Source organism: Pygoscelis adeliae, unplaced genomic scaffold (genome assembly GCF_000699105.1).
Source record: "Pygoscelis adeliae isolate BGI_AS28 unplaced genomic scaffold, ASM69910v1 Scaffold79, whole genome shotgun sequence".
Taxonomy (NCBI): domain Eukaryota; kingdom Metazoa; phylum Chordata; class Aves; order Sphenisciformes; family Spheniscidae; genus Pygoscelis; species Pygoscelis adeliae.
Window position 1 is genome coordinate 3,969,140 of NW_008825532.1, and position 25,165 is coordinate 3,994,304.

A 25,165-nucleotide genomic window follows, 5' to 3' on the forward strand; every position below is an offset into this window, starting at 1 on the left:
AGAGGGCTTTTTTGGGCAGGTGTTTCTTGTTTAAAGATTGATTTGTGCGATGGGTTGCCCAGTTCTGACAGCGATAATATATTTAATTCTGTTGTTCTGCAAAGTGTGGGCTGTTCTGTTAATATGTCTGTCTTGCCTCCTAAAAACACCTTTCTGCGTACTTTCTTACTATGATCTGAAGATTTCTGTTCTTCAGCTGTGGAGCAAGTCATCCGTGTCCTTCAGAAGTCACTGCTGTGCATTTTGGATACACAAGGTTCTCTAAGCAGCCACACAGCATGGTTTATCTTGAAGGGAAAATGGGTATTTGCTTCCTTTTTGTTTTCTTCATGACTACTTGAATGGAACTGAGAAATTTAAAATCTTTGTATAATAATCAGTCTGCTGAACTTAGAGTAGTGAATCAACAGAGACTCTAAGCCAGGTGTCCTCAGCAGTGCTATGCTGCCTGGTGCTCTGCTCCCCTTTTTAAGGCATGCTTGGATGATACCAGCCAGTTCAGATCAGTACCTCAGTTTCAGTACTCTGCTCCAGCCTTCTTATTCCTTCTTCGAACATCTCTGTCCCTTTTGCTCTACTGTCTGTCAGCACTTCTAGCTGCCCTGAAGATGCCTGATCTTATCAGATCTCAGAATCTGCCGGTGAATACTGGGTAATGGAGTCCTCTCACAACTAGCTCCATGCTGTGTTACTTGATAGGATGCTTTGTCTGCCCAAGGCTGTTGGCCAGGTAGAAAACCCAGCCTTTTCTGCCTGGGTGATGATGTTAGTGCTTCTGTGCCAGTGATTGCATTCCCCAGTCTTCTGAATTACTGCACAGATAGGATTAATATTAAGAACAGCGCTATTCTTTCATTTTAAAGAGTTGTTATGTGGGGAAGTGAAATGAAGTTTGTACCTGACTCCCTACCTGGTGAGGCTCATTTACCTTTGATATAATTGCATAATGTATGTTCTGTAACTAATAGCTGAATTAGAAGTTAGTGTGCAGGAAATAAATTTATCTGATGCGAGCCTTCTAGTGATGATAAATCTGGATTATGTGCTTCTTAGGGAGTAATGAGGGCTAATAACTTGGAAGTAAATTAAATAACTCATATATCTTTTTTTTTTCCCTTCTTTTTTTCTTTTTTCTAGAACCATAGAGCAGACCCAGAAGAACTATTCACAAAACTGGAACGCATTGGGAAAGGCTCCTTTGGTGAAGTCTTTAAAGGAATTGATAATCGGACACAGCAAGTGGTTGCTATAAAAATCATAGACCTTGAGGAAGCAGAAGATGAGATAGAAGATATACAGCAAGAGATAACTGTTTTAAGTCAGTGTGATAGTCCTTATGTAACAAAATACTATGGATCATATTTAAAGGTAATGTATATGTATTGCACAATGTAATGTATAGTATTGCAAATGTAATGTATAGTATTGCACAAAGATTTGCTAGGACCCAGTTGTTTTGAATGCTGCTAGGAAAAAATTCTAAAATTGAGGAAGAGTTATCATGCCAACTTGACCTTTTTTTAGCAGGTTTTTGTTTTTCTTTGAACAGAGCTTGTCACTTTGTTTTGCTCCTTTTGCTGCTTGCTCTTTGAGGCTGAAATTTGCACAAAATGGCTAGAGAATGAACAGAGTTGGTAGAGGATTCCTCTTGCCATTGCTGTTGCTTTTGGACCTTGGTTTTCTCTCCTCCCTCCACAATTGCTAGCACAATTTTGTGGCCTTTCTGGGGAAGAAAAAAATACCTTCATAACTGTAGATACAGAAACCTTTCTCTGATACGGAAAGAAACCCTGCACCGTGTTAGGGATGTGTTGGTAATTATGCAGCATAGTAGGCCTGAGACAAAACTGAGGACAGCAGTTATGTAACCAGTGTGAAGTGTTATCTAAGGCATAGTTTAAAAACAAACAAACAAAAATGAAAACCTACAGAAATCCAAAATATTGAGTAAGTCTTTTCAACTTGCAAAACTGTCCAGGTATAATCACCTTAAGTATTGCTTAAATGATCTGCAGTGCATACGTGTTTTAGATGATCTTTAAAAAAAAATAAAGCCATTTAATAAAAGCTAAAGTGTTAATCATAGTTAGAGCTATCTTAAATGTCTGGGTTTTTTTGTTTGCTTGCATTTGGGTTTTTTTGTTGGTTTTGTTTGTTTGTTTTTGGTTTGTTTGCTTGGGTTTGTTTTTTTGTTGTTTTTTGGGGGTTGTTTTTGTTTGGGGGGTTTTTTGTTTGGTTTTTCTTTCCGTCCTCAGGCATTTCTGGCTCCTTAAGGTATAGTGGGGTTTTTGTCATTATTCTAAAGACAGATCTCTGAGAAACGTGCCTGTGTCACACTTGTGCTGTATCTTTCAGTGATACTATAAAAGTATTTACAGAATTTATTTAGTAGTGTTCTTTTTAGTTTGGACTTTTTTCCTATTTAAATTGCCAAAGTATTCCATGTTTAATATTTTAATGCTAAGTAGGTGGTTTAATTTTCTGTACTCCAAATACTAAATTCTCATTTTGACGAAGATAAGACAGCTACGGTGGCTTTGCTGTTTACTTCGTTACCCAGTATCCTGTGGGTTCTTCATGCTGAAGGGAACATACAAGTTGTCACTGATGTCCCATCTTTCCTTCTCTTTACTGGGTTCAATCAGTGGGATTTTTTTTGTTTGTTATTGAGTGATAGAGCTCTGAGATGTAGTAGAATTTACTTTCCCGCATCATAGTATATTAGAACAAGCTGGTTCTTCTCAAGATAACTTTGAATTCAGCTAGCAGTGTTCCCCTGGAGCAGTGCACAAATGGTACTGCAGATCCAGACATGATCAGTCTTTTTTACAGTCCTTTATTTTCTGGCATGTGCTAAGTTCTAAATATTATCCTCCTGGGTATCCATCATTTTAACTTTGTGTTGTAAAAGCCCAATTGTTTGCCCTGAAATACAAACCGGTCAAGGTAAATCTTGGAAAGTATTTTTGCTTGGAAAAGTGTTTTGTTAAATTTCAGAATTAAATAGTGATTTCAGCAGCTGTAAATGGGGAAATGAAACCTTGATTTGGTGCGGGTTTGTTTTGTTTGACCTTTTTTGGTTGAGGTTTTTTGTTCGTTTTGGGGGGTTTTTTTGAGGAAAAAGCTTTATAAGTCATGGATTGAATAGGGAAAGCAAGTAGTATTTTCATTGTAAAAAGTTCACAGCAGCATAGGTACTGAAAGCAAAAAGGGTATTGCAAATCTGCCTAAGTACTTGTGCATCACAGCAGTTTGTCTTTGGCCTTGTTATGCAAGTCTTTCACTTTTTACCCCTTTTCTTAGATATGTAAGTATAGCTATTCTATCCGTGCTGTAAAACTTTCAACTTCTGGTTAGGGTTTTTAGTTTTTAAAAATTCCTGGCAAATACAGGCTCATGTTAATGCTACAGTACTTTCCTGACCACCTTCTTTCCATTTCTATTCTAAATGGATAAATTCTGAAAGATTAATGCTGATCTCCTGTTTACTTTTCACACTTCTAATATTTTTGGGGAAGGAAAATTTCTGTGTGTAGAGTTTGGGGAGTTGTTTGTGGAATTTTGCTTACTTTCTCATTCCTTTAAGAAATTCCTTTTAAATAAAAAAAAAAACCAACCCTAAAAAATGGTTCACAGGAATGTTTTTTCATCCCAGACTAGCATGATAGGTAATTCTACTGCTTGCTGTTCCTCAAGTAAATGGATAAAAATGTCGACAAATAAATGAGTACTTTTAGTTCTGTAATTAAAAATAAATAAATGAAATGATTCTTTAAGTAGTGTCTTGGCTCTAAATTTTTCTTAGGCTAGATTTATCCTTGGTTTATCCTTGATTTATCCTTTCAGCTTAAGATTCCTCAGGGGAAAGAATCATGTATTAGCTTTGTTAAATGTGCAAAGAATCTTTTCTGCTGCCTTTTCATTTTAGTAATAACAGGTATTTTGAGAGTTATAGCTGTCTTTTTTTTTTACTTAATTGCTATAGCTTTTAACTTTTTATTAGCTGTTACTCTGAGAATGGCTGTCAGCCTAAGCATTTAGCTGTGTAGTACTTCATTCACAATTTAATTTCTCCATATACTGTAGATATCTCTTGGAAACAGTGAAATAGGTACAGTTGTGTACCAAATTACTTCATAATTAAAGGTTAAAGAGCATTGAGGCTAAATCCTGAAAATTAAGACATCTTATTTCTTACAAAGCAAAATCCTAGGCTGCAGAGTTTAATAGCAGTTTGCTATGGATATGACTAGTACAAAGATCACATTCAAAGTGGTCCCATAGGTTTGTTAGTGAATGCTTAGTTTTATATATAAAGATCACTGAAAATATTCTTAGAAATACCTTTTAAGGTAGTGGTTAAAAAGAGCATAAACATACAGTAAATAGAAGGTATTTCAAAATTTAAGAGAGTTTTTCTTTTTCACCTTTCCTCTTTATTTACAGGAAAACAAAACAGTTGAGCCAGTCTGCCCTCTTTCAGATCATGCTTATGGAATAGAAATAGTTTACTAAAATATATTAATCATACATGTAGCTTTCTCTGAAGCTCTAGGAATGGCATTAGAAATGTTTTTGAGTTTTGTACTGTTTAAATCAAAGAGACTTAGTATTTTTCTGATTATACCAAAGCCAAACCCTCAGTGCAAAGGTATTCAGGTTGCCTACAACACTTACTGATGTTTCTTAGTTGAGTAATCTAGATCTGGTTTAAATATTTAAATTTGGTAGTTTTTACTTTGAAGAAACTGCAGCTGAGACCATGTGTTGGCTTCAGGTTTTTCATGTATGCCTCAGTTCATCCAATTGAACTGTAACAGAATGTATGCTGTTGTAACTTATTCTTGGGTTTTTTTAAACCAATTTTAAGGAAGTGTTGAATAAGCAGATCGTTCTTGTCATCAATTTATAGTCGGTTTCAGTTTTTCCTCTGGTAAGATAGCATATTTGGTAACTAAAAGTTGTTTGTGACTAAAATGTGAAAGAAGAGATGTTAACTGTGAGGGTTTCCTAGTTGCAAGCATTTCAGATGAGAGCTTTTATTTTTGTACAGTCCGTTCTACATATTCTGCAGCTTTACAGTTTCCTGAAACATTAGGATGCAAAGCCAGCCTTGTGGCTGACTGCGATAGAGTGGCCCAGTCTCAGGGAGCCCTGGGTCTTACCAGCTACATGCAGGCTCTTCCAGATGCTCCTGCTGCTGAAAGGGGGAAGGGAAGAGTGTCTTTATTTCAATTATTTGACTTACTAATTTGTAACATAGTCAGCTCAGGTGATGCCATGTAAGATACTCTTACCTTCTGCAGCCTAGCTGCTCGTTAGCTACAGCTTGTACATCTGACTTGTGAATGTGATTTTAAAAATATGGACAATCCCTTAATATTTTTACCTAGCAGTGCAATGTTATTTGTTTGTTATCAGATATTTTACTCTTTAAAAACCTCATCATTGGTACAAGATAACAAGGTATACTTCCTTGAGGTTCTTGGGATAAAGCTGATGCCAGTTTTCAGTTATTGTGACACAAAAAGGTGCAAAACCCCCATATCTTTGTAATTTGGGGTACCTGTATATCTTGAATTTTGGAGTTTGAATAGGAGTTTCCTACTGAATTAATCTTAGAGGTTAGGTATTAGTAATTTTTTTCTTAAATCTTCATTGGGAATCTGGCAAGATTAGTAGTAATTTTTAAACATCCTGGTAGGTGATGTACAAGCATATAGTCAAAGAATGCGCTGTAATAAACACATTTGTGTAGGGTAGTAAAATGTTTTACCTTTATATCATGTCTTTCACAAGTGCGTGTAGAATTGTACAAGCTTACAGCTGTATTAATGCAACTTTTGTAGCTGTAAGGTAGCTTAAATCCTGATGTAGATGTCTGTAGATGTTCATTTGTGGTAGGTCAGGATCTAAATTTGTCTCCTCATCTCGTATTGCACTTTGATTGCAATTAACATCATATCTCAATAAATGAAACATTGGTTGTGGAGGGTACCCTTGAAGGTGATAGTACGTTGCAACACAGCAGTGTAAGTTACGTTAGATATCTAAAACGAGTTGTTTTCCTCAAGCCTAATGACTTGTCAAAATGTATTACTACCTTATCAGTTCAGGCAAGAAAAAGATGAAAGGTATTAAAAGTTACCCTAGTACTGGCATGTTTTGGTTACGCAAATTCATGAAGCTTGATAAAATACTTGAGCTGTACTTTCCATCTGATCCCACAGAGATAGAGCGTCTCTTGATGACTGAAATTTCATGATTGTTTTCCCTATTTGTGCCATCTAGCCAAGGGGTTTAAATCTCTATCCTTGTAACTGTTACAGCTACCTGGGCTTGCTCTTTTCTTTTGCAATTAAAGCAAGCCTGAAGTTATTCTCAGTTTTTCAGCTTTGAATATGGAGAAGTCCTATAGTAGCATCCAGAGACTTCCATCAAAATTGTACAGCACTTATGCAGCAAACCTTTGGGACAATCTAAAGATGCTGTTTGTTCTACATTGTCTATTTATACTTGGTTGACCTAAAATAGCTAGGAAAAAGGTTCTTCATGCCTGGCTAGAAAATACCCACACCCTGTTACAGTGGATAGTAGCAATTTCTTTGAGACATTATTTCAGAAACACAGTACTTACTCATTTTCACCCTATACTGTTTTCAAGTAATAGTCAAATCCTCCAAACATGTCTGGTAACCACAATGTTTGCCTTAAACTGGAGTTCCTTGCAGGTCTTCTCAGCTGACAAAGTTGGGCTTTATAAAAACTGCTAAAATTAGCCAGCCCTTCCCTGCTGATCTCATAATATTGGAATAGACTCTCATAAATGGTGTGTTTTTTAAATTCAGTATAAATCTAATAGAGCACACTTTGTTAAGATGATTGAATGTCGTACTTTCAGAAACTGCACCTTTATTTGCTTGTTGAGTTTTCTGTAGATTTTTGTCACTAATCAGGCAATAGGGTGGGAAAGCATACAATGTAGAATGCAAGAGGCTTTAAAAAGTACTTCTGCCATAAGCTTGTGCTCTGTTACAAGAAACTAGCACTAGTAAATATTTGCTGGAGACTTAAACAGTATGCGTGGTACTTCACCAGGTGTGGTTCAGTTGAGTATTTTTAATAACTGTTTTTTACTTTAAATAAATAAATGTTTTTATTTGCAGAATTTCTTAGAGTAGTAGCCTATAATTTAATAATATTTGGGTTTCTTCTGAAATGTGAGGGGACTTTGGCAAGCAAATAGCAGAAGATCCCAGTTTTGAAACATACAGTCTGTAGATCTGATACCAAATCTTTCAGGTTTTGTTTATATGAGCCAGCCACCTTTTGCAGCTACATACCAAGGGCAAAGTCAGCATCTAGAAATCAGCGTTAGAAGAATTTGTCAGTTCTAGTATTGTAGTAGTTGAGACGTCTCCACAAAGAAAGCACAGAAACTCACATATTCACAGGGGTTAAGATTCAAATAGCATATAGTGAAGGAGTACATGAACTTTGCAGTATTACTAGAAATAATAAAAAAAAAATATTCCTAAGATACATGACTTAAGTCATATTTTTACTGAACTATATTGCTCTTATCTTTGACCTTTAAATAGCCGATTTCAAACCTCTGATCTGAAAACTTTGGAAACCTGAACGTTTTTGTAGGGTTCCAGGTGTGGCAGTGCAATTTCTCCTGGCTGGTGGTTCTAGTGCTGCTTTGTATCTCAAAATCGGAGCTGCCCTTACGGTAGCAGGCATGTTTTGTAATAGGATGTAAGTCCTTAGGTACAAGCATATTCAAGGGCTGCCAATTCTCACTTTTTGCTGGATCTGACAACTTAAATTGGAGCGTGTGGACATGTTAGATATACACATGCACAGTTACCATATAGGTGAAGAGGCACCTAGCAGCTACTTCCATTAGGCTTTAAGTTTCTGTTGTCTTTTGAAGCGTGTTCATGCTCACTTTCTCGCTCAAAAGCAATTTTAAGTTCTGAGTATTTTCATCAGATGAGAGGTGTGGCGATGTTACAAGAAAGTTTCCTGTTAAAATTGTAATGCTTCTGTATCAGAAATGGCTGGCATTAATAATTGTAATGCAAAGACAGTCTTTTGTAAGAACTACAGTCTTATATTAAAACAGTTTAAACTTAAACCACCACCAAATAACTTTTTTCTCTCAGTTCCATTCCTTTAGGTGGAACCATTTTAGATACCAGTTAATGGAAAATGATTGGGGGGGGGGGGGTGTTGTTGCTTTTTTAAATACAGAAGTCAAACTTTAATTGATATTTAGACATCTTGCACAGGAGCTGTGTGATCATTCTACAAGAAGTAATTACATGTAACTTGGTGATTAATGGGACTCTGCATTTGCATTCTTCTAACAGTATGCTGGTAGTCTGTTGAAATATATAATTTTTTTTTATGGCAGCATTGGACTTCTAACAACTCATGCCTTCTTTTACAGGGCACAAAACTATGGATAATAATGGAATACTTGGGTGGAGGGTCAGCTTTGGATCTTGTAAGTGTATGATTTTTTTGCTTTATTAAGTACTAGTGAACCTTGTTTCATTGTGCCTTCATATCTCTCTATAAAATCTGGTCCCTGGAGGCAGCTGATACTACATCACTGCTATATTGTAATGCTCCAAAAAGTGTGAATTTGAATGGTAGTTCTGTTACATTGAGTTGATGTTGATTTTTTTTGGTTTTGTTTTTCCTGTTTGTCTCTAAGCATTAGGAAGCATCCATTTGTTCTCAGTCAAATGTAAGGCAATTTTTAAATTTTTTTATTTTAGTATGAGGAGTACTGTTCTTGCCATATGTGGTGGGTTTTTGGGTTGTCTGTCCCCTACGTGTCATCCCCCCCACAAGTGGAATATTCATTACACTTGAGTAAAAAACGTTTCCTTTGAGATTGTGTCTCAGGAATGAATGAAGTGTGTGCCCACAGAGTACAGTTAATTTTAACTGGTTAAAAGGTGTTGGGTTTTCCATTTTCAGGTGTTTTCAGTTAAGCATGAAAGTGCCTTTTACTTAAGATAGTGTAGCATTCATGAAGGATGTAGCTTAGCGAGTACAAGAGCACAGTCCACTGTGTGTGGATGTGGTTTCCCTATACTTTCAGTACAGCTCTGTCTCAGCTGTAAAGCTTAGACCCACCCTTTCCTGTAAGATAGTACAACTCAGTCTTTGTTTGTGTGATTCTGAAGGAAAAATATCATGTCTTCATTATTACAGAATGGTGTTAATTATATAGCAATATATATATTATTATACTTGCTAACAGTGGTCCTGTCTGCAAGAGTTGAAGCGTATGCTTAACTTCACAAATCTATTTAAACTTCTTTATGAAATTACATCACATCAACTCAGCTACGGGAATGCAAAAGCGTAGTAATTATGTGTAGCATGTAGTAGTTTGTTGTTGTGGAACTTAGTCTTTTTGAGAAAGGGGCTGTGAGATACTTACTCTTTAACACTTTTGAGTAATTGATAGTCTTCTGTAGAGTGTCAGAAATAGTGAAATAGCTTTTACTAGTGACAGCTGAAACCACTGAACCTTTAGAAGAAGAAAACTTAGTTTGCCTCGCTTTGCCATACGATAATTTCATGGTATTCTCTGTTTCAGTGCTGTGCTGTTGGTATTTTTTTTATAGCAGAATCACCCACCTTAATTGCTTCTGCTTTATTTACATAGCTTTCTAATGTGCAAAGTTTACACTTATTCCATACTAGCAGTTTTATAGTAGCACGTTATGTTCCTGATGCAAAAGCAAGCATGGAATCAAAAATGCTAGAACAAGAAAAAAATGCATCATTAAATTTAAAAACAACAGTCAATAGACTAATTTATTTTGAAATAAACTGAGTTTCTTAATTCACTTAATCTAAAATGCAAAATTCAGTCTGCTGTGTTTGCTGACTATAGGAAACTATAACTTTGTGGAAAGTTAGTTCTAGCTTTTCATGTGCACTGTGTGCTGTGGGGAGGGCATACTGTATACGTTAGAAAAGTAACAGCATTTTGAATGTATAATCAGTAGAGGAGATGTGAAGATGACTATTCCAATGGCACCTATTTCTGATATAATGTTAATGTACTTCATTGAATATATCTTATGAATTCTGTTAGTTCTTTACTTTAAAAAAAATCTTTCAAGTTTAAGATTTAATTAAATCAATAACAAGGCAAAAATTAGACACAAGGCTAAAATTATTTTAATGTGTCTTTTCTCTAAAGCTGCGTGCTGGCCCATTTGATGAGTTCCAGATTGCTACCATGCTAAAGGAAATCTTGAAAGGTCTTGACTACCTACACTCAGAAAAGAAAATTCACAGGGATATAAAAGGTGCGTAACATTTTAAACGTTACGTTGTTAAAGCCCTTAAAAAATCATAAGAGCAGTATTCTAAATCAGATATTATATTATTTCCCCTTGGCAGCTGCCAATGTCTTGTTATCAGAACAAGGCGATGTTAAGCTTGCCGATTTTGGAGTTGCTGGGCAGCTGACAGACACGCAAATTAAGAGGAATACCTTTGTTGGAACTCCATTTTGGATGGCCCCTGAAGTTATTCAGCAGTCAGCGTATGATTCAAAAGTAAGTATGAGAGTAGAATACCTTTTCTTTGTATCTGCAGATCCAACAGAAATGACTTTGGTTTTTGTCTTTTTAGCTTTATCAGTATGGAGGAAAAAAGCAATTGCAAATTACAGGGTTTCAAATAATAAAATTAAAAGTACAATTACATTGTTTTTATACAGGAGTTGCATGTCACTGTACTCACATGCAAGACCCATGTAAACTGACCAAGTAAATTGATGCTTTCATGTTAAGATTCTTTCAGAGAAACTGCCTCGATGCTTTCAGTGTTGTAGGTTGGTTGGTTGATTTTATTTTAATTTCAATTCAGTGTTTCCCATTTCAAACAGTAATAAAGCTCTCACAAATCAGAATGCCACCAGAACTTATCGGCTTCTTTAAAGCCAAGATGATGGCTGAAATTTTACTCTCTTCTCAGATTTTTATAAACAGCTCTGGATATAATTTCTTTAACGGTATTTCTGAGGACCTGTGTAATGCTGAAGATTTTAACACAGGTGACTGATCTTGAGAAGGAAAGAAGTGACTTGAACTACAGGATGGGTAGCTGTGGTAGTATGGTAGCATTATGGTACTTTGTACATTTCTTTTTCATGGGAGCTCTTGATGGATGACTAATTGCAAAGGAGAGTTTCCCTATGTGAACTAGCAGTAGAAAAGCAGACCTCCTCCATGTTTTTCTGAGGGTTGGGAACTGCTGCTAGAAATGACGGTAAGGAGGGAACGGTCCCCTCTTCTCCCGTGTGTATGCCCACAAGATGACCTAGAACGTGTGGTTAGTGAAATGGCAGTGTGCTCCGGTGCTAGCATTGGACTTTTGACACTCTGTAGATGCAACCTTAAATAGGAGCAAGAAATCTAAAAATCTTGGTATATGCAAAGTAATACTTTCATACTCGTTTTTCTCAAATAGTAAACATGTAATTGTACTTGTGATATGCACATAAAGAAAAGACTGTTGAATATCTGAGATGTCCTGAAGATACTCACGCTCCAGGAGACTTTCCCAGGATCATTCAGACTTGAAGGAATTTGTGTACATACCACAAGGGTTCTTGCTGAATAAGAAGGAGCACGTGCATGCAGTTGTAGTTCTCATGTTTAGGGTTTCAGTGGCGCAACTGTAATGTGCTCCCTAGGGCATTTTGGAAAAGCACTCTACCCTGCTTTAAAAATGCATGTTGTCCAGTCGAAGTGAGAATAATTCCTCTTCTGTTTGCCCTGTGAATAAATCAGCTGTACCACCCCTTCATTTACTTTCTGCCAGCAACCTAATCTTTTGCCTTCCATATCTCCTTAATATGATGCAAGAAGCAATGCCCTCTCCCTTTTCTTTCTATGCCAAAAGTCTGGTGGGAAAGCGCAGAAGATGCAAGCCTTTGGTAGGACAGATGAAGGGTTTTGGACAAGGGTACGCTTCAATTTGTAGACTGATGAATATTTTGTTATCTGGACTGAATTTTAACCTTTCTCCTTCTCTCCCTACTTCAAAATTACAGAAAATAAAATAGAAATCCATACATTTTTGTCATGGCAGAGATTTACAAGCCCCATCTCTTCTTTCAAAACATTCTGCTCCAATATACAAATTGTTGGTTATGATATTTCAGTAATAAACAGTGAGCTACTTTAATTCTTCAATATTAAATACAGATATTTTAGTTCTTGTGAATAGGAAAGGAATATTGGAGAGATGCAAATTGTAACCCTTGTTTACTCTATGGGCAACTTTGGTTTATGACTTCTGTGCCAAGTATCGTCAACCATTGCCAGCCACTTTTTAATGAGAAACACCTTTAGTGACATGAATAGCTATTGTAGCTCATCTAAAAAGATGCAAATAATGTATACTACTTTGGAAAAATCTCTAAATCGGAAAAGAATTTTATTGTTCATAAGTATTTTGATACAAAGACAGAATTTGTTTGTAATGCTTACCTTTAGCTAAAATAAATACCACTTCATTATTCTTCAGAAACTTACACTGTGAACTTGGTGTTTCAGGTCTAACTAGTTGTTGTTGATAACTTTCTAGCTAAATTCATCAAGCGGTCTGTTAGGAAAGAAATTAAGCGATCACCTGCTGGATTTGATTCAACTCTCTGCCTTGTTTCTTTAGAGTAAGGCATCAAACAAGGTTGGATACCTCAGTGCATCTACAGTTTAAAAAGTAACATCAGCATGCAGCTTTGCTATCTAAACAAAAACTGAATTAGACACAGGAAATTTGTGGCAGTTTGTAGTTCATCATACAGAAAAAAAGAATCAAAGGAAGATTAATGTTTCTGAAGCTTTTTCCAAAAGCATGTGTCTTTAGGTGCACGTTTAACTTGCTGACAGTGTTACAACAGTGACAAAAGTGTGCAACAAAAGTGGTGTTGTAGATGTTTGTCAAAGTTAGTAAAGACTGATTGAGGCAGCCAGGTCTTTGGGAATTATAGCCTTCAAGTATTAGAAAGGAATCTTTGTGCATTATCTACTTAGACCAAAATTAATTTTATTATATAGATGCAGTTTCAGTTATTAAATACTTAGTCGCGATAGCCCTTAATTTTGTACTAAAATTAACTTTTCCCTTTCTCAGGCTGACATCTGGTCATTGGGAATCACTGCTATTGAACTAGCCAAAGGGGAGCCTCCCAACTCTGATATGCATCCGATGAGAGTTCTGTTTCTCATTCCGAAAAACAATCCTCCAACTTTATTAGGAGAATTCAGTAAACCTTTTAAAGAATTCATTGATGCATGTCTGAATAAGGACCCAACATTTGTGAGTAGATATGTGTGTGTATATAGATGTTTTGGATTTGTTTTTCACTCTCTCATGCTTGCAAAGCATTTTGCTGGTGTAGTGCATCATAATTGATTGAAATAATTTTAGAGACTATACTTTCCACTGTTAACAGTAGTGGTGTTTTTTAATAGCTGTGTCTCCATCCTAGTCTCTTTTGTTTAAAATACTGAAAGGGGGAGGGGGAATGCTGAAAGAAATGATGGTGACAGAGGCAGCTTCCTAAAATGCACTCAAACTTAGGATACTGTCAGAAGAGAAGGTTTAACAGGAGAGAACTTGAATCTCTTTCTCCAGCAGAACTTTTGCTCTCTGAATTCTGCTTACAAGGAAATGTTGCATTGGAGAATTTTGATTAGTCATTTTCCTGGGTGTGTACCTTCTAGCATAGAAGGATAAGCAGTATAGTCTGTGTGCAACTTGATCATATTTTTAGAGTGCTTGTAAGTGTGGATTACTGGCTTTTCTTGACTTCCTGTTTCACTAATTTCCTGGTACTATATGAGTTAGCTCTAGAAGTCAGTTGTCTTACTAAATCTCCCCTATTAACATCTAAAATCATGAAATGTTAGCATAACATTAAATATTTAAGTGTTTCTTACAGCGCCCTACTGCAAAAGAACTTCTGAAGCACAAATTCATTATGAAAAATGCCAAGAAGACTTCATATCTGACAGAACTGATTGATAGGTTTAAGAGATGGAAAGCAGAGGGACATAGTAGTGATGAAAGTGATTCCGATGGTTCCGATTCGTAAGTTTATTTTCAGTTTAGTCTCTTTTGGGCTTTCTTTTTTTTAACATTACTAAAGTAGGCTTGTTGCAGTTTCTCTGTGTAACTAATTCCTCTTCTGTATGTCTTTGTTCCATATGTTTTTCATTGGCTTCTTTGAAGAAAACCTCTTGTGTGAACCTAAAGACTAATGCATAAGTCAAGCTATGGCACTCATTATCTTTCTCGCTGAACTCAATTTCAGTTCTGTTTAAGTGCTGTGCATTTTCTAGTCTAGGGCTAGTGGTTATATCAAAAACAATGAATCACAATTAGAAATATTGCAGAGCAAGGTTGAGGTATACGAAGAAGTTTGCACAATGCCTGTGGAACAGCATACATTCTGTAAGTCTCTTGTTTTTCTGGATATCAGATAGCTGTTTTAAATGGGATGCCATGGGAGAAGGTAAGCTTTATGTATAGATAACATCTTCTGTTTGCTTTGATCGTATTTCAATTTATTCAGCCTCTGAAGTTGTGTTTTTAAAGTTCAGTTAATGTTTCAATACGTGTTTTTCTTCTTATTTTAAGGAATACGAAACTAATCCATATAGATTTATTATGTATGTGGGTTTATCTATGCTTGCTTAGCCTTATGTTGTGGCTAGTATTATGTACATGGTATCCTTTTTCTTCAGGGAGTCCAGTAACAAAGAAAATAACTCTCATCCTGAGTGGAGCTTTACTACAGTTCGAAAGAAGCCAGATGCAAAGAAGCTGCAGAATGGGACGGTATGTACAGTCTGAAGAGTTCTTCTTTCTAAGTGCAGGTTTTGAAGCCAATTTAAGGAAGATAGTGATAAAGCTTCGTAATTACTTTCCATAAGAACTGACTATCTTTTTGTAGTTCAAAAGATGATGATTGTTAGTGATACTTCCCATGCCCATGTCAGCCTTAAATGCAAAAGATACCGCATACTAATAGATCAGTATCTGTTCACAGAGGTGAGAATTTAAACACTTATATAATATAAGAAAGGAAAAACAGTTCAGTTTTTCCTACGGTACGTGACATTGTTTCAGATGTGTCATCAGGCATCCGTTTCCACATCACGTAATGTTTGACGTACTGTGCCTTCATTGTTTTTGTAATGTATTTCAAGTGCTTTGTTGAATTTCACTGAACTTTCAAAATCACGTGCTGTGTTAAATGCAGCATATACGTTGTATAGGAATATGCTAATGTAATCCTTATTTGTTAACTTCTAGGATCAGGATCTTGTTAAAACCCTGAGTTGTTTAACTATGATAATTACCCCTGTGTTTGCTGAGGTAAGTCTTGACTTAAAAAACTTCTTTGGAAGTATTACCCCAGTGTCTGATAAGTTTGATAAGTTTTATCTGTTTTGGTTTGCTACTCAGCTCAAACAGCAGGACACAAATAATGCTAGCAGAAAGAAAGCAATTGAGGAACTTGAGAAAAGCATCAATATGGCAGAAGCAACGTGTCCAGGGATCACAGATAAGATGGTGAAGAAACTTATGGAGAAATTTCAGAAGTAAGTTAAGGATTATTTTTTTTAATGCATTGTAAAAAAAAAAAAAAAAGTGTTGTCTTTTAAAAGAAAAAAAATTAAATTAAGTACTTATGCACAGGAAAGGTTAATTGACACTGAACTTCATATTTTGGGGAAATTTGAGTACTTTAGTGATAAGTGAAAGACTTGTTATTTCCAGGGATTTAAACGTTTAGCTTTGGTAGTTATACGTAACACTTCTGTTTGAGACTAAAACTAATAGTAATTATTACTATATCTGTTTGGTCTTCTAGTGCTGCGATTTTTAGGGAATATTTTCATGAGAAGGTCACTTCTGGTGGTTTTTTTCCTATGATCTGTTGAGATGAAGGCATGTACTAGTTCAGTGATGCAAAAATAGTTATGTGCTGTTTGCCAAGCTGAAACAATATAATTAACAAAATTCTTGATTGCTTTTTTTTATCCATAGATTTTCTGTTAATGACTCATCCTAAGAAACTTCACATAATTGACTGATGTTTCGTATGGACCCAGTGAAACCCACCAAAACTACTTCAAGCTTGGCAGTGCTTAGCTCATGAGCTCCTTGTGCCTTTTGGATCTTTGCAACATATTGATGGTGATTGAGGATTTGAAAGAACCTACTCAACTATTTTGTGGCAGTGCACATGGTTTTATATTTTCAGGAAATTATTTTGTAAAGAACAACTTTTAATATTGTAGTTTCACCTGTTTAATCTGATAAATGTTGAGGTGCAGTTTTGCTTTTAGAAATAACCATTACTTTAGTTAATAGAAAGTGCAAGTACAGTATGTTTTGATGCTATTTTGTTCCTGTACGTGGGGATGTACAGGTCTTTTGTATCCATGAGTTAAACTTTTGTAAATCACTAACAAGCTTCAGAGAAAATAGCTTTTTCACAAGCGTATTCAAAACATGTAACGTAGTGGCAAGGGTATTGCTGTAGCACCTGCTTCAACCAGCATATAGTTATCGTGCCCTGAAAAATAAACCTGCAACAGTATCTATTATAATTCTAAATTGGTACAGTATTTTAGGCAGCTCTATGATTAAATATATTTGAGAGCAATATGTCAATAGTTTGCAGGTGATATGTAGCAACAGGTATATCCTGATGTACAGTATATGTATTACCTTTTAGAACAGGTTTTGAAGTAGTAATTCAATCTTACATCATCATGGTAGGAAAATTTAAAGCAATACAGTTGAGGGGGTGGGGTTTTTGGCAATAATGGACAAAACCTGAAGTCCAATTTAACTTAATTTAATTTTTTTCCTCTGAGTATACATGCCTGGGTGGAAGGGAGCCAGAGAAGCCGAGCGTCGCATGATACATACCTCACAAGCAGGTATAAGTGTAACACCAGCGTTCTGTGTGGTGGTGTTGTTTCTCCTGTAAGATATTTATACACATTTTTGTTCTTAAACACATTAAATACAGTACATCAACATAATTTGTTTATAATTTTCTGAAAGTGTATTTTAAATATGTATTTACCAGTTAATATGCAAATAACTGAGTTATAGATATTCTTTCACAAAAAGGTAGTACTGTGCAGTACGGAGTGATTTTTTTCTTTTTTTTTTTTCATAAAAAGTAGGTAAGACTATAAAGTTGCTTTCAGTTATATATTTATGGTACTGCTAGATGAGTAATATCTTCTCTTCTGTTTTTTTTTTCCCTTTTTCAACCCAGTATGTATATTATGCTGAAGTTTTGAACTGGGGTTGTTTTTCAGTACTTAGCTGTGGAACTGTTGGTGTAAATTTATTTTTGATAAAGGCTGGGTGTGTTTATTTTATGGTTCAGACCTGCACATTTTGTTTTTGCACAAAAGTCATTTTAAAGAATCTGAAATATATCTGCCAAATATTGAAAAAGTAATGGTGTGCAAGTAAATACTGCATTTTTAGTCAAATGTTGCCATTACATCGTTTTTATATAAAGGACACTTGTGAGAGATGGTGGTTAGATATGCCAAGGACAATTATTTTCAATGGTGCCTACACTGTAAAAAAATTACTTTTAACTCCTTGTTTTAATTTTAAAAAAAAGTTTCTGTTTAAAACTTTCATCTGCTATATAACTGAAATTCGATTAGAATTTATATCTGAGAAAAAAGTCTGGAAATAGTTTTTGAAAACAATAATGTTATGGATTAAATAAATATTTTTATAAATGTAAAAGCAGCAGAAGTTGTAAATACAGTTGACCTGAAGCTTTACAAAGTAACTGCATCACAGAAACAAATTGTAGTGCTCCTTTAGCTTCTGTAGTTGTTAGTATTGTAAATCTGTTTATAGATGAAGCTTATTTCAATGTTTTGGGGGGTTTTAAATGGTTTAAAAATAAATATTTAAGTTCTGTAAACTTTCATGAGGTTGTTCTGTTGTGCATTTTATTCTGGATTTCAGTAGATGTGCAGAGGTGTGGATGTACCTCTTACAAACTTGTGTTCTAGTTCAAGAAACTTGTGTTCCTTGCACAGAGTTGCGTGGTCGCTTTGAAAAGGTTTGGGTCCCCCCCATGCTGTTATTGTCCGGAAGACGCCTACCAGCTGCTGCGCCACAGGGAATGCTATAGACAGATGGAGCAGCCCCAGGGTTCAGTTTCATTCCATTCCTAAAGAGGAGTCTTCAGGATCTGTGTGCTCAGACAAACGTGCACAGCCCGTGACAACATGGTAGAGATGTCAGAACACTCTGACTTCATTGTGAACTCAGCATTGTGGAGTGAAGGTACAAAAAGGCCTGTGCCACAGTTACCTCGGCTTTCACTTCAGCAGTCTTGACCCAAATCTCATTTTAAAGAGCTCCATACAAATTTCTCAGAATTAAAAACATGTTTTCACTTCCATGTCACTTCCCTTAAGGTGTTCTTTTTATGTGGGAGAGCAAGGGGAGAAGTGATGAGAATTCCTCCCGAATTTTGTAACTGGTGGCTCTACCCTGTTGACACAGGGTCTTTAATCTATGCAACTCTTAAACGATTCTGGGTAGGTAGGGTTAGTGAATTATTTGGGAAATTGGAACTTGTCCCGTTTGTGATATGACTGGAACAAAGTTGCTGAACTATGGTGCCTCTTCTTTTCCTGTGAAATGGGTGGGATGTATACCTACCTCATAGGACAGTGTGGGGAAAAACTCATCCACGTGTGTATAATACAACCTCGTTCTCTTCAAGTCCATTCAAGAAGGTTTTTTATTGTACTGCATATGGCATTTCTGCGCCTAATGTCTCTGTGCATCATAAGACTATAATCTAAAGAATGGATGTCTATATTACTGGTTTCCAGAGAACAGTTGTCTTTTTCCCCACCATGTGTTAGTTATTGATGAACTGTGTAACTTAATCAGCAGTATTCTGTTGCTGGCTAATGGAAAGATATATCAAAATATTCATGCAGGAACCATCTTCTTGCTTATTTGGTTTGCTAGGCTTCCCACTGTAGATTGAGAAGAATTGATATTGAAGTAGTCTTAGCAAAGTAGTCTGAATCACAGAATAGAAAAATGTATTTGTTCTTGGGTAGATGAGTCCTTTATCAATGTAACCATGCGTAAAACCCTTGGTCTCTGACTCTTCTAGCACACTTCTGTACAGTAAGCATGTAGTATCGTAAACACCTGTTCATGCATTCACTGAATGTCTATAGCTGAATAGGAAAGTACGTAGGTTCTTAATGTGTTTGCACAAAGTTTAGCAATTGTTAAAGGTCTGATTTTTATCACACTGTTTTATGACTTAACACTGGAATAAAATTATTTTCCTCTTTGCAAAGTTTTAGTGGTATGTATGTTGGCTTGCCTTACTTCACATTTTTCCAATAAATGAAGTAACACTTAATACAGAGATGAGGTAAATACACTGAAACCTGTCTTAGTGCTTCTCCAAACACAAGTTCTTTGTATACTGTGTACAGTTTGCTTCTTTTTATATCCTAACATTCACACCTATGCCTAAAAAGGTGCTGAACATCCTGCATCTGAATTTCAAGATTAGCTTTATCTATAAGTATAGATACAGCTTGTGGCCTGTATCAGCAATAGTGTGGCCAGCAGGAGCAGGGAAGTGATCGTGCCCCTGTACTCGGCACTGGTGAGGCCGCACCTCGAACACTGTGTTCAGTTTTGGGCCCCTCACTACAAGAAGGACATTGAGGTGCTGGAACGTGTCCAGAGAAGGGCAACGAGGCTGGTGAGGGGTCTGGAGAACAAGTCTTATGAGGAGCGGCTGAGGGAGCTGGGGTTGTTTAGCCTGGAGAAAAGGAGGCTGAGGGGAGACCTCATCGCTCTCTACCTGAAAGGAGGTTGTAGCGAGGTGGGGGTCGGTCTCTTCTCCCAAGTAACAAGCGATAGGACGAGAGGAAATGGCCTCAAGTTGCGCCAGGGGAGGTTTAGATTGGACGTGAGGAAAAATGTCTTTACTGAAAGAGTGGTTAAACATTGGAACAGGCTGCCCAGGGAAGTGGTTGAGTCGCCATCCCTGGAAGTACTTAAAAGACGTGTAGATGAGGCGCTTAGGGACATGGTTTAGTGGGCATGGTGGTGTTGGGTTGACGGTTGGACTCGATGATCTTGGAGGTCTCTTCCAACCTTAATGATTCTATGATTCTATAAGTTATATATTTTATATGAACCCCAGTTACTTCAGTCCGAATGCATTGAGTAGCTTAATGTTTTGACACTAATGCTGCTGTGCCTCCTCCCCCTTCAATAACCCTTGCTTGCGTAAGGGCTATAAAAGTTATCATTTTCCAGGTACTGCTGTGTGTCTTTCACCGTCAGCAGACCAAATCATTCCATGTCCTCTCTCCATCTTTGTTTTCTTCCCTAGTGAAACACAATCACTTGAATAGATGTTCTTACCTCTTTTGGGTGAATAGTGCTGAGCAGGGAAGGACTTACTCAAGGGTTATTTCAATTGTTCCTTGATGTGTGAGCCACTGTTTACTGGGATTGTTCCTTTATTTTAGTCGGTCCCAAGAAAGCTAGTTTACGCAATGAACTTAGCTTGAAGATGTTAATTTCTGTCACTTACGAGCTGCTTTGTTCCTCTGCTGTTGTTGACCATTGTGTAGGATGTGCTAAGGCACAGTGCACACGCTGTGCCACAGTGCTCTCTAGTCAACGGAAAAATCCAAAAATAGTTCCCAAGTCCTTGTTTCTCCCTCTCAATGCTGTTTTCCCGGCATAGTCCTGCCTCTCAGAGCTGGCAGCTCTGGGAGATTTGGGCAGTGTGGCTTGTACGTTGATTCCTCTCAGTGGGACTGTGTGTCTGTTCTGGGACATGCTCAAGGTAAAGCTGACCTGGGCCAGCCTTCACTTGTGTCTCCATATGCTTTCAGGAGCTAACAGTGATTGTAGGTTTGCCTGTATGCTTAAGGTACAACCCTTTAAGGGACATTCCCGGAGGGCTGTGTGTGCAGTCTGTATGTGAAACACTGCTGCTTTCTTTTTTCCCCCTCTACCAAATCGTGCATATAGACTGCCATACTTAAATGCTGTATTGAGTGGTGGTTCTTGCTCTTTCCAAGGTGCAGAGCTTTGGGAAAGGGAAGAAACAACTCTCTATAACCAGAAAGATTATCCCTTTTTTTTTTTAATAGAACATGTGCCAGAGCAGCACGTGGGGTCCCTGTAGTTCTCAGCTTCTTCAGCACAGAGTAACCAGGAGCAAAAGCAAACCTTACAGTGTGCTCTCTTGTTGATCTGACACATTTCTTTGGGCAGCTAACCAAGAATGTGGTTGTCTTCAGCAGCATTCAGGGATCTCGGCAAGTCTCCCCCATCGCTGAGACAGTGAAGGTACAGGGGGAACCAGCAAGCAGCTGCGGGAGAGGGAAACCAGCCTGGCAGCTCTGTGGAGCAATGAGGGCTGCCTGGGAGACGGGAGACGCAGGGGAAGGTGGGCTGGGGGTGCCTGCAGGGCTGGGGGTGCAGATTTGACAGGGTGGAAGGAGGAACCCAAAACTCTGGTGTGAACAACTGACTTTTATTGTCCAGCTTCTAAAACAAAGGACAGCGATGCGCAGGGTGAACAGTACCCATAAGCCCAGTTCTTCTTACATTTTAACCTATTTTCTCTCTTTGCCTCAGCTTCCTTGTTTCTGAAATCCATTCTAGCAGGTCACAGTAGTTTCTCAACTGGATTTACTGGGCTGTCCCTGTCCTTGCAGGCACGTCCAAGAGAGTCTTACAGGGTTCTTAAAGAAAAGTAACAAGATCCTCCCCTAAAATCTTACAGAGGTGTCATCATTTCCAGTTTTCTGAGTAGATTTCATGTAGGTTTAGGGTAATAATAATTTTTGTAATAAAAGTACTTCCAAGAAGTATCTTTATACCTTTTCCCTTCAAGGGAGCAATGGATAAGTTGGGAATCCCCCTCCTGCTGCGCCATGGATGGTGAGCAGTCCCATCTCCTGCTCCTTCTTTATAGCTAGAAACAGCCCTGGTAAAAATAACATCGCACTCATATAGCAAACAGAAAAGTTTCGAAGCGCCATGGTTACAGCAGACTTCCGAATGCCAAGGGTGAGCACCAGCTGCCTGTTTCTTTCCTACCCCCTCCTGAGATCTTTTCCCCCATGCTGCTTAACCAAGGCCTGATTTGGGGGAGCAAAGGGCCCCCTCACCTGCCTCACTCCCCCAGATTTAAGCAGGGCACTGAGGTGCCGGGGCTGTGGAGCTGCCGCCAGAAAATGACAGCTAGTGGATCGAAGAAAAGCAGAGCTATACGTTATTGTTCATTAACCCACTTCCTAGAGCTCGCTGTTGGATGCTGCTGAATGATTTACAAGCACCTACGGGATATTTCTTGGGGAAGGGTAGTGCTGTAGGCTGGCTGGGGAGAAGACAGAGCTGTTTGCTTCCTCTGCGGGTCCAAGCATCACAAGGAGCACCCTACACGTGCAGCCCTGTCCTCGAGGGCCAGGCGCTCGCTGCAGCGTTGGGAGGGAGGAGACGCAGGATGGAGGAGGTGGGCTCTGTGCTGGGGCATTGGCTATATCCACGGGGCATCAGCTCCTGCAGCAGCCTCCCCAGCCACCCTGCTCCTCTCCAAATGGGCCTCAAACACCCTTTCCACCAGTGTGCTTCTCTGCAGCCGTGACAAACAGATGTTTAACCTCTTCCATGAGATGTCTCTTGTCTTTTTCTCTCTCCCTCCAACGAAGACTCCAGTGGCTGAGCTCCAAGCGTGGCCAGCAGCTGCCCAACTGGGGAGGATGCAAGGTCTTTGCAGGGCTTTAGGAGAGCCCTGGCCCCTCTGCCTGGAGCAGGACCCCACGCGTGGTGGCAGAGACACTCCAGCTTCCAAGCATGGTGCAGGGGATGGGTACTTCTGAACGCTCCCCTGTTGTCCGTTGGCACATCCTCTATAGCTAAGAGTACTCACACAACACAAATCCATCAATGTTTCGCAAGCAGTAAGCAGCCCTGCAAGCAAGAATGTCACCCTTCTGTGGCCCCGGATCAATGCCGGCCACCTCTGCTCCCTCTGGCCGGTGTCAGGCACCTAGGTGAAATACCCAGAGGCCGCCCTGGAAGTCCTCTCTTCAGCGGCACCGGTGGCGAAGGACACCTCCTCATCCTCTTCATCCAGCTGGAGGCTGCCGGAGGACAGCCGCACCCGGGCCATGGGCGACCGCAGCACCCGGCCATACAGGGAGCAGTAGTCAGCAGCCAGGAGGTCGGAGTCGGAGTCGCTGGACTCGGTGCTGCTGCCCACGTAGCGCTCGGCAGAGCACCGTGGCCCCAGCGCCAGCCCTTGCTGGGCCGGCACGTGCCGAAAGACACCTGCTTTCCGGCTGCTCAGCATGGGGCACGGCCCCAGGGGTCTGAACTCAGAGCCATAGGGGAAGTGGATGGTTTTCATGTCCGACTGGCTCCAAGACCTCTTGGGAGGCTGCTCCTGAAGGCCATAATCAAAGGAGTGAGCCAGTGACCTGCTCTCCCCCACCGGGGCCACGCTCGTGTCCACTGCCATGCATGCAGCCTCCCGATGAAACTCGTCGGCCTGGCTCCCACTCGGGCTCTGCCTGGGGGGGTTTGCTGACATGGGGCCACATCCACTGACTGGTCCTGCTGTGTCCTCGCTGGGCACTGGTGCATGGCACGGGGGCTCCGGGGGCCTGTCCAGGTAGAAGAGGACTTGCGGGGCCAAGGCAGCCATGGGCAGGGGGCACGGCACATCTGTGTACACCAGCGGCCGGGTGCTCACCTCCCGCATGTTGCCCACCGAGGTGCTTCTACTGTTTGCAGTGAACTGGTGGTGGGGCCGAAAGGATGTCAAAGGGTTCCTGGTGCTGAAGAGGTCGATGGGCTCCCATGCCCGCTCCATCTCCAGCTTGTCGTAGAGCAGGGGGAAGGTGGACGAGCTTTTGGAGTGGGGCAGGAAGGTGGGGGTCGCTTCGGGCTTGGAGCGCTCCAGCTCGGCAGCAAATGTCACCTCCACGGCAGAGCTCCGGCGCCGGCCGTCCAGTGTGGGCTCGGAGGCATGCACCCCATTGGCATGGTAGGAGCCCCGGCCACCATAGGCCAAGCGCAGCTCCTCCACCTGAGCAGGGACAGAGGGTGGGTGGGTGCCCAGACCCCCAGCTGGACAGGGGGGCAGAGCGGGGCTCACAGTGAGCCCCGGAGCCAAGGGTCTGGCTTGGCCTCCAGCTGAGTTCCACCAGCCAGGGCTGCAATGCCAAGACCCCCGGGCACGGCCCTACCTATCGCTGACACCATGGGGATATACCTGCTTGGAGACATCCGTCAGGAGGTCCGGAGAGGAGCGGCACTGTCTGTCATCGTAGCGGGACGTGTAGTGCTTCCTGCAAGGCCAAGAGCATGGGTGGGTGCATGGCCAGGAGGGTTCCATCGCCCCCCCCTAACCCAGGCACTGCACCCCTCCATGCCCTCTGGTACCTTTCAAAGGGCAGGCTCTTCATCTTCGCCTTCCTCCCGTGCTCCAGCAGCTGCCTCTGTGTCCTCCCACTGCAGCAAGGGGGGAAAGGCGTGAGCAGCACCATCAGCCCCAGCCCTAGGCATCACCGCATCCCAGGGGAGGCAAGGGGACACAGCAGGACCGAGGCAGTGGTCTCTCCAGGAAAAGCAGCTATTGGGCATCATGCCCTTGCATCCAGCGAGGGCCAGCATAAAGGGGAGGCTCAGAGCTGTCCCCACACCCTTCCTGGCCCCAGCAGTTTGGTTTTCCCCTGGGACTTTACCTGTAACGGAAACTGGAGCCTTTGCTGCACAGAAGGGCTTTGGGCTTTGACTTGGGCTCTTCAGACAGCCGGAAGAAGGCATGGTACTCCACACACGTCTTCCAGAAAGCCTTGCAGGTGTCTCGACTCGCCATGGTGAACTCCAGTGTGTCCTTGCACAGCTCCTGCATGGCCGGAGACATGTGAGCTGGTGTCAGGGGCGCGGGGCCAAGCTCTGCCGTTTGCCCTACTGACCCCACCAAAGAGCCCGGGCTGCCGGTGGCTCCAGGCAGTGCAGCATCACCCCA

The 25,165-nt window shown here is 40.1% G+C and overlaps 2 protein-coding genes across 2 annotated transcripts in view; one reads left to right on the plus strand and one right to left on the minus strand.

Moving 5' to 3' along the window:
• The first annotated feature begins 1,059 nt into the window (after positions 1-1,059).
• STK26 (serine/threonine protein kinase 26) lies at positions 1,060-18,040 on the plus strand. The gene is made up of 11 exons (XM_009331758.1): positions 1,060-1,080; positions 1,138-1,368; positions 8,459-8,515; positions 10,238-10,346; positions 10,441-10,598; positions 13,186-13,371; positions 13,997-14,145; positions 14,802-14,895; positions 15,373-15,435; positions 15,526-15,662; positions 16,111-18,040. Exons 1-11 carry the CDS (start codon positions 1,060-1,062, stop codon positions 16,133-16,135), a joined length of 1,230 nt encoding a protein of 409 aa, XP_009330033.1. The 3' UTR covers positions 16,136-18,040.
• Positions 18,041-23,179: 5,139 nt separating this feature from the next.
• The window catches only part of FRMD7 (FERM domain containing 7), an 11,289-nt gene continuing 9,303 nt past the window's right edge, over positions 23,180-25,165 (minus strand). The window contains exons 9-12 of the mRNA XM_009331759.1: positions 24,879-25,042; positions 24,577-24,645; positions 24,407-24,482; positions 23,180-24,220 (exon numbers count right to left, since the gene is read on the minus strand). Coding sequence (XP_009330034.1) covers positions 23,180-24,220; positions 24,407-24,482; positions 24,577-24,645; positions 24,879-25,042 — 1,350 coding nt within the window. The remainder of the gene's footprint in view (positions 24,221-24,406; positions 24,483-24,576; positions 24,646-24,878; positions 25,043-25,165) is intronic.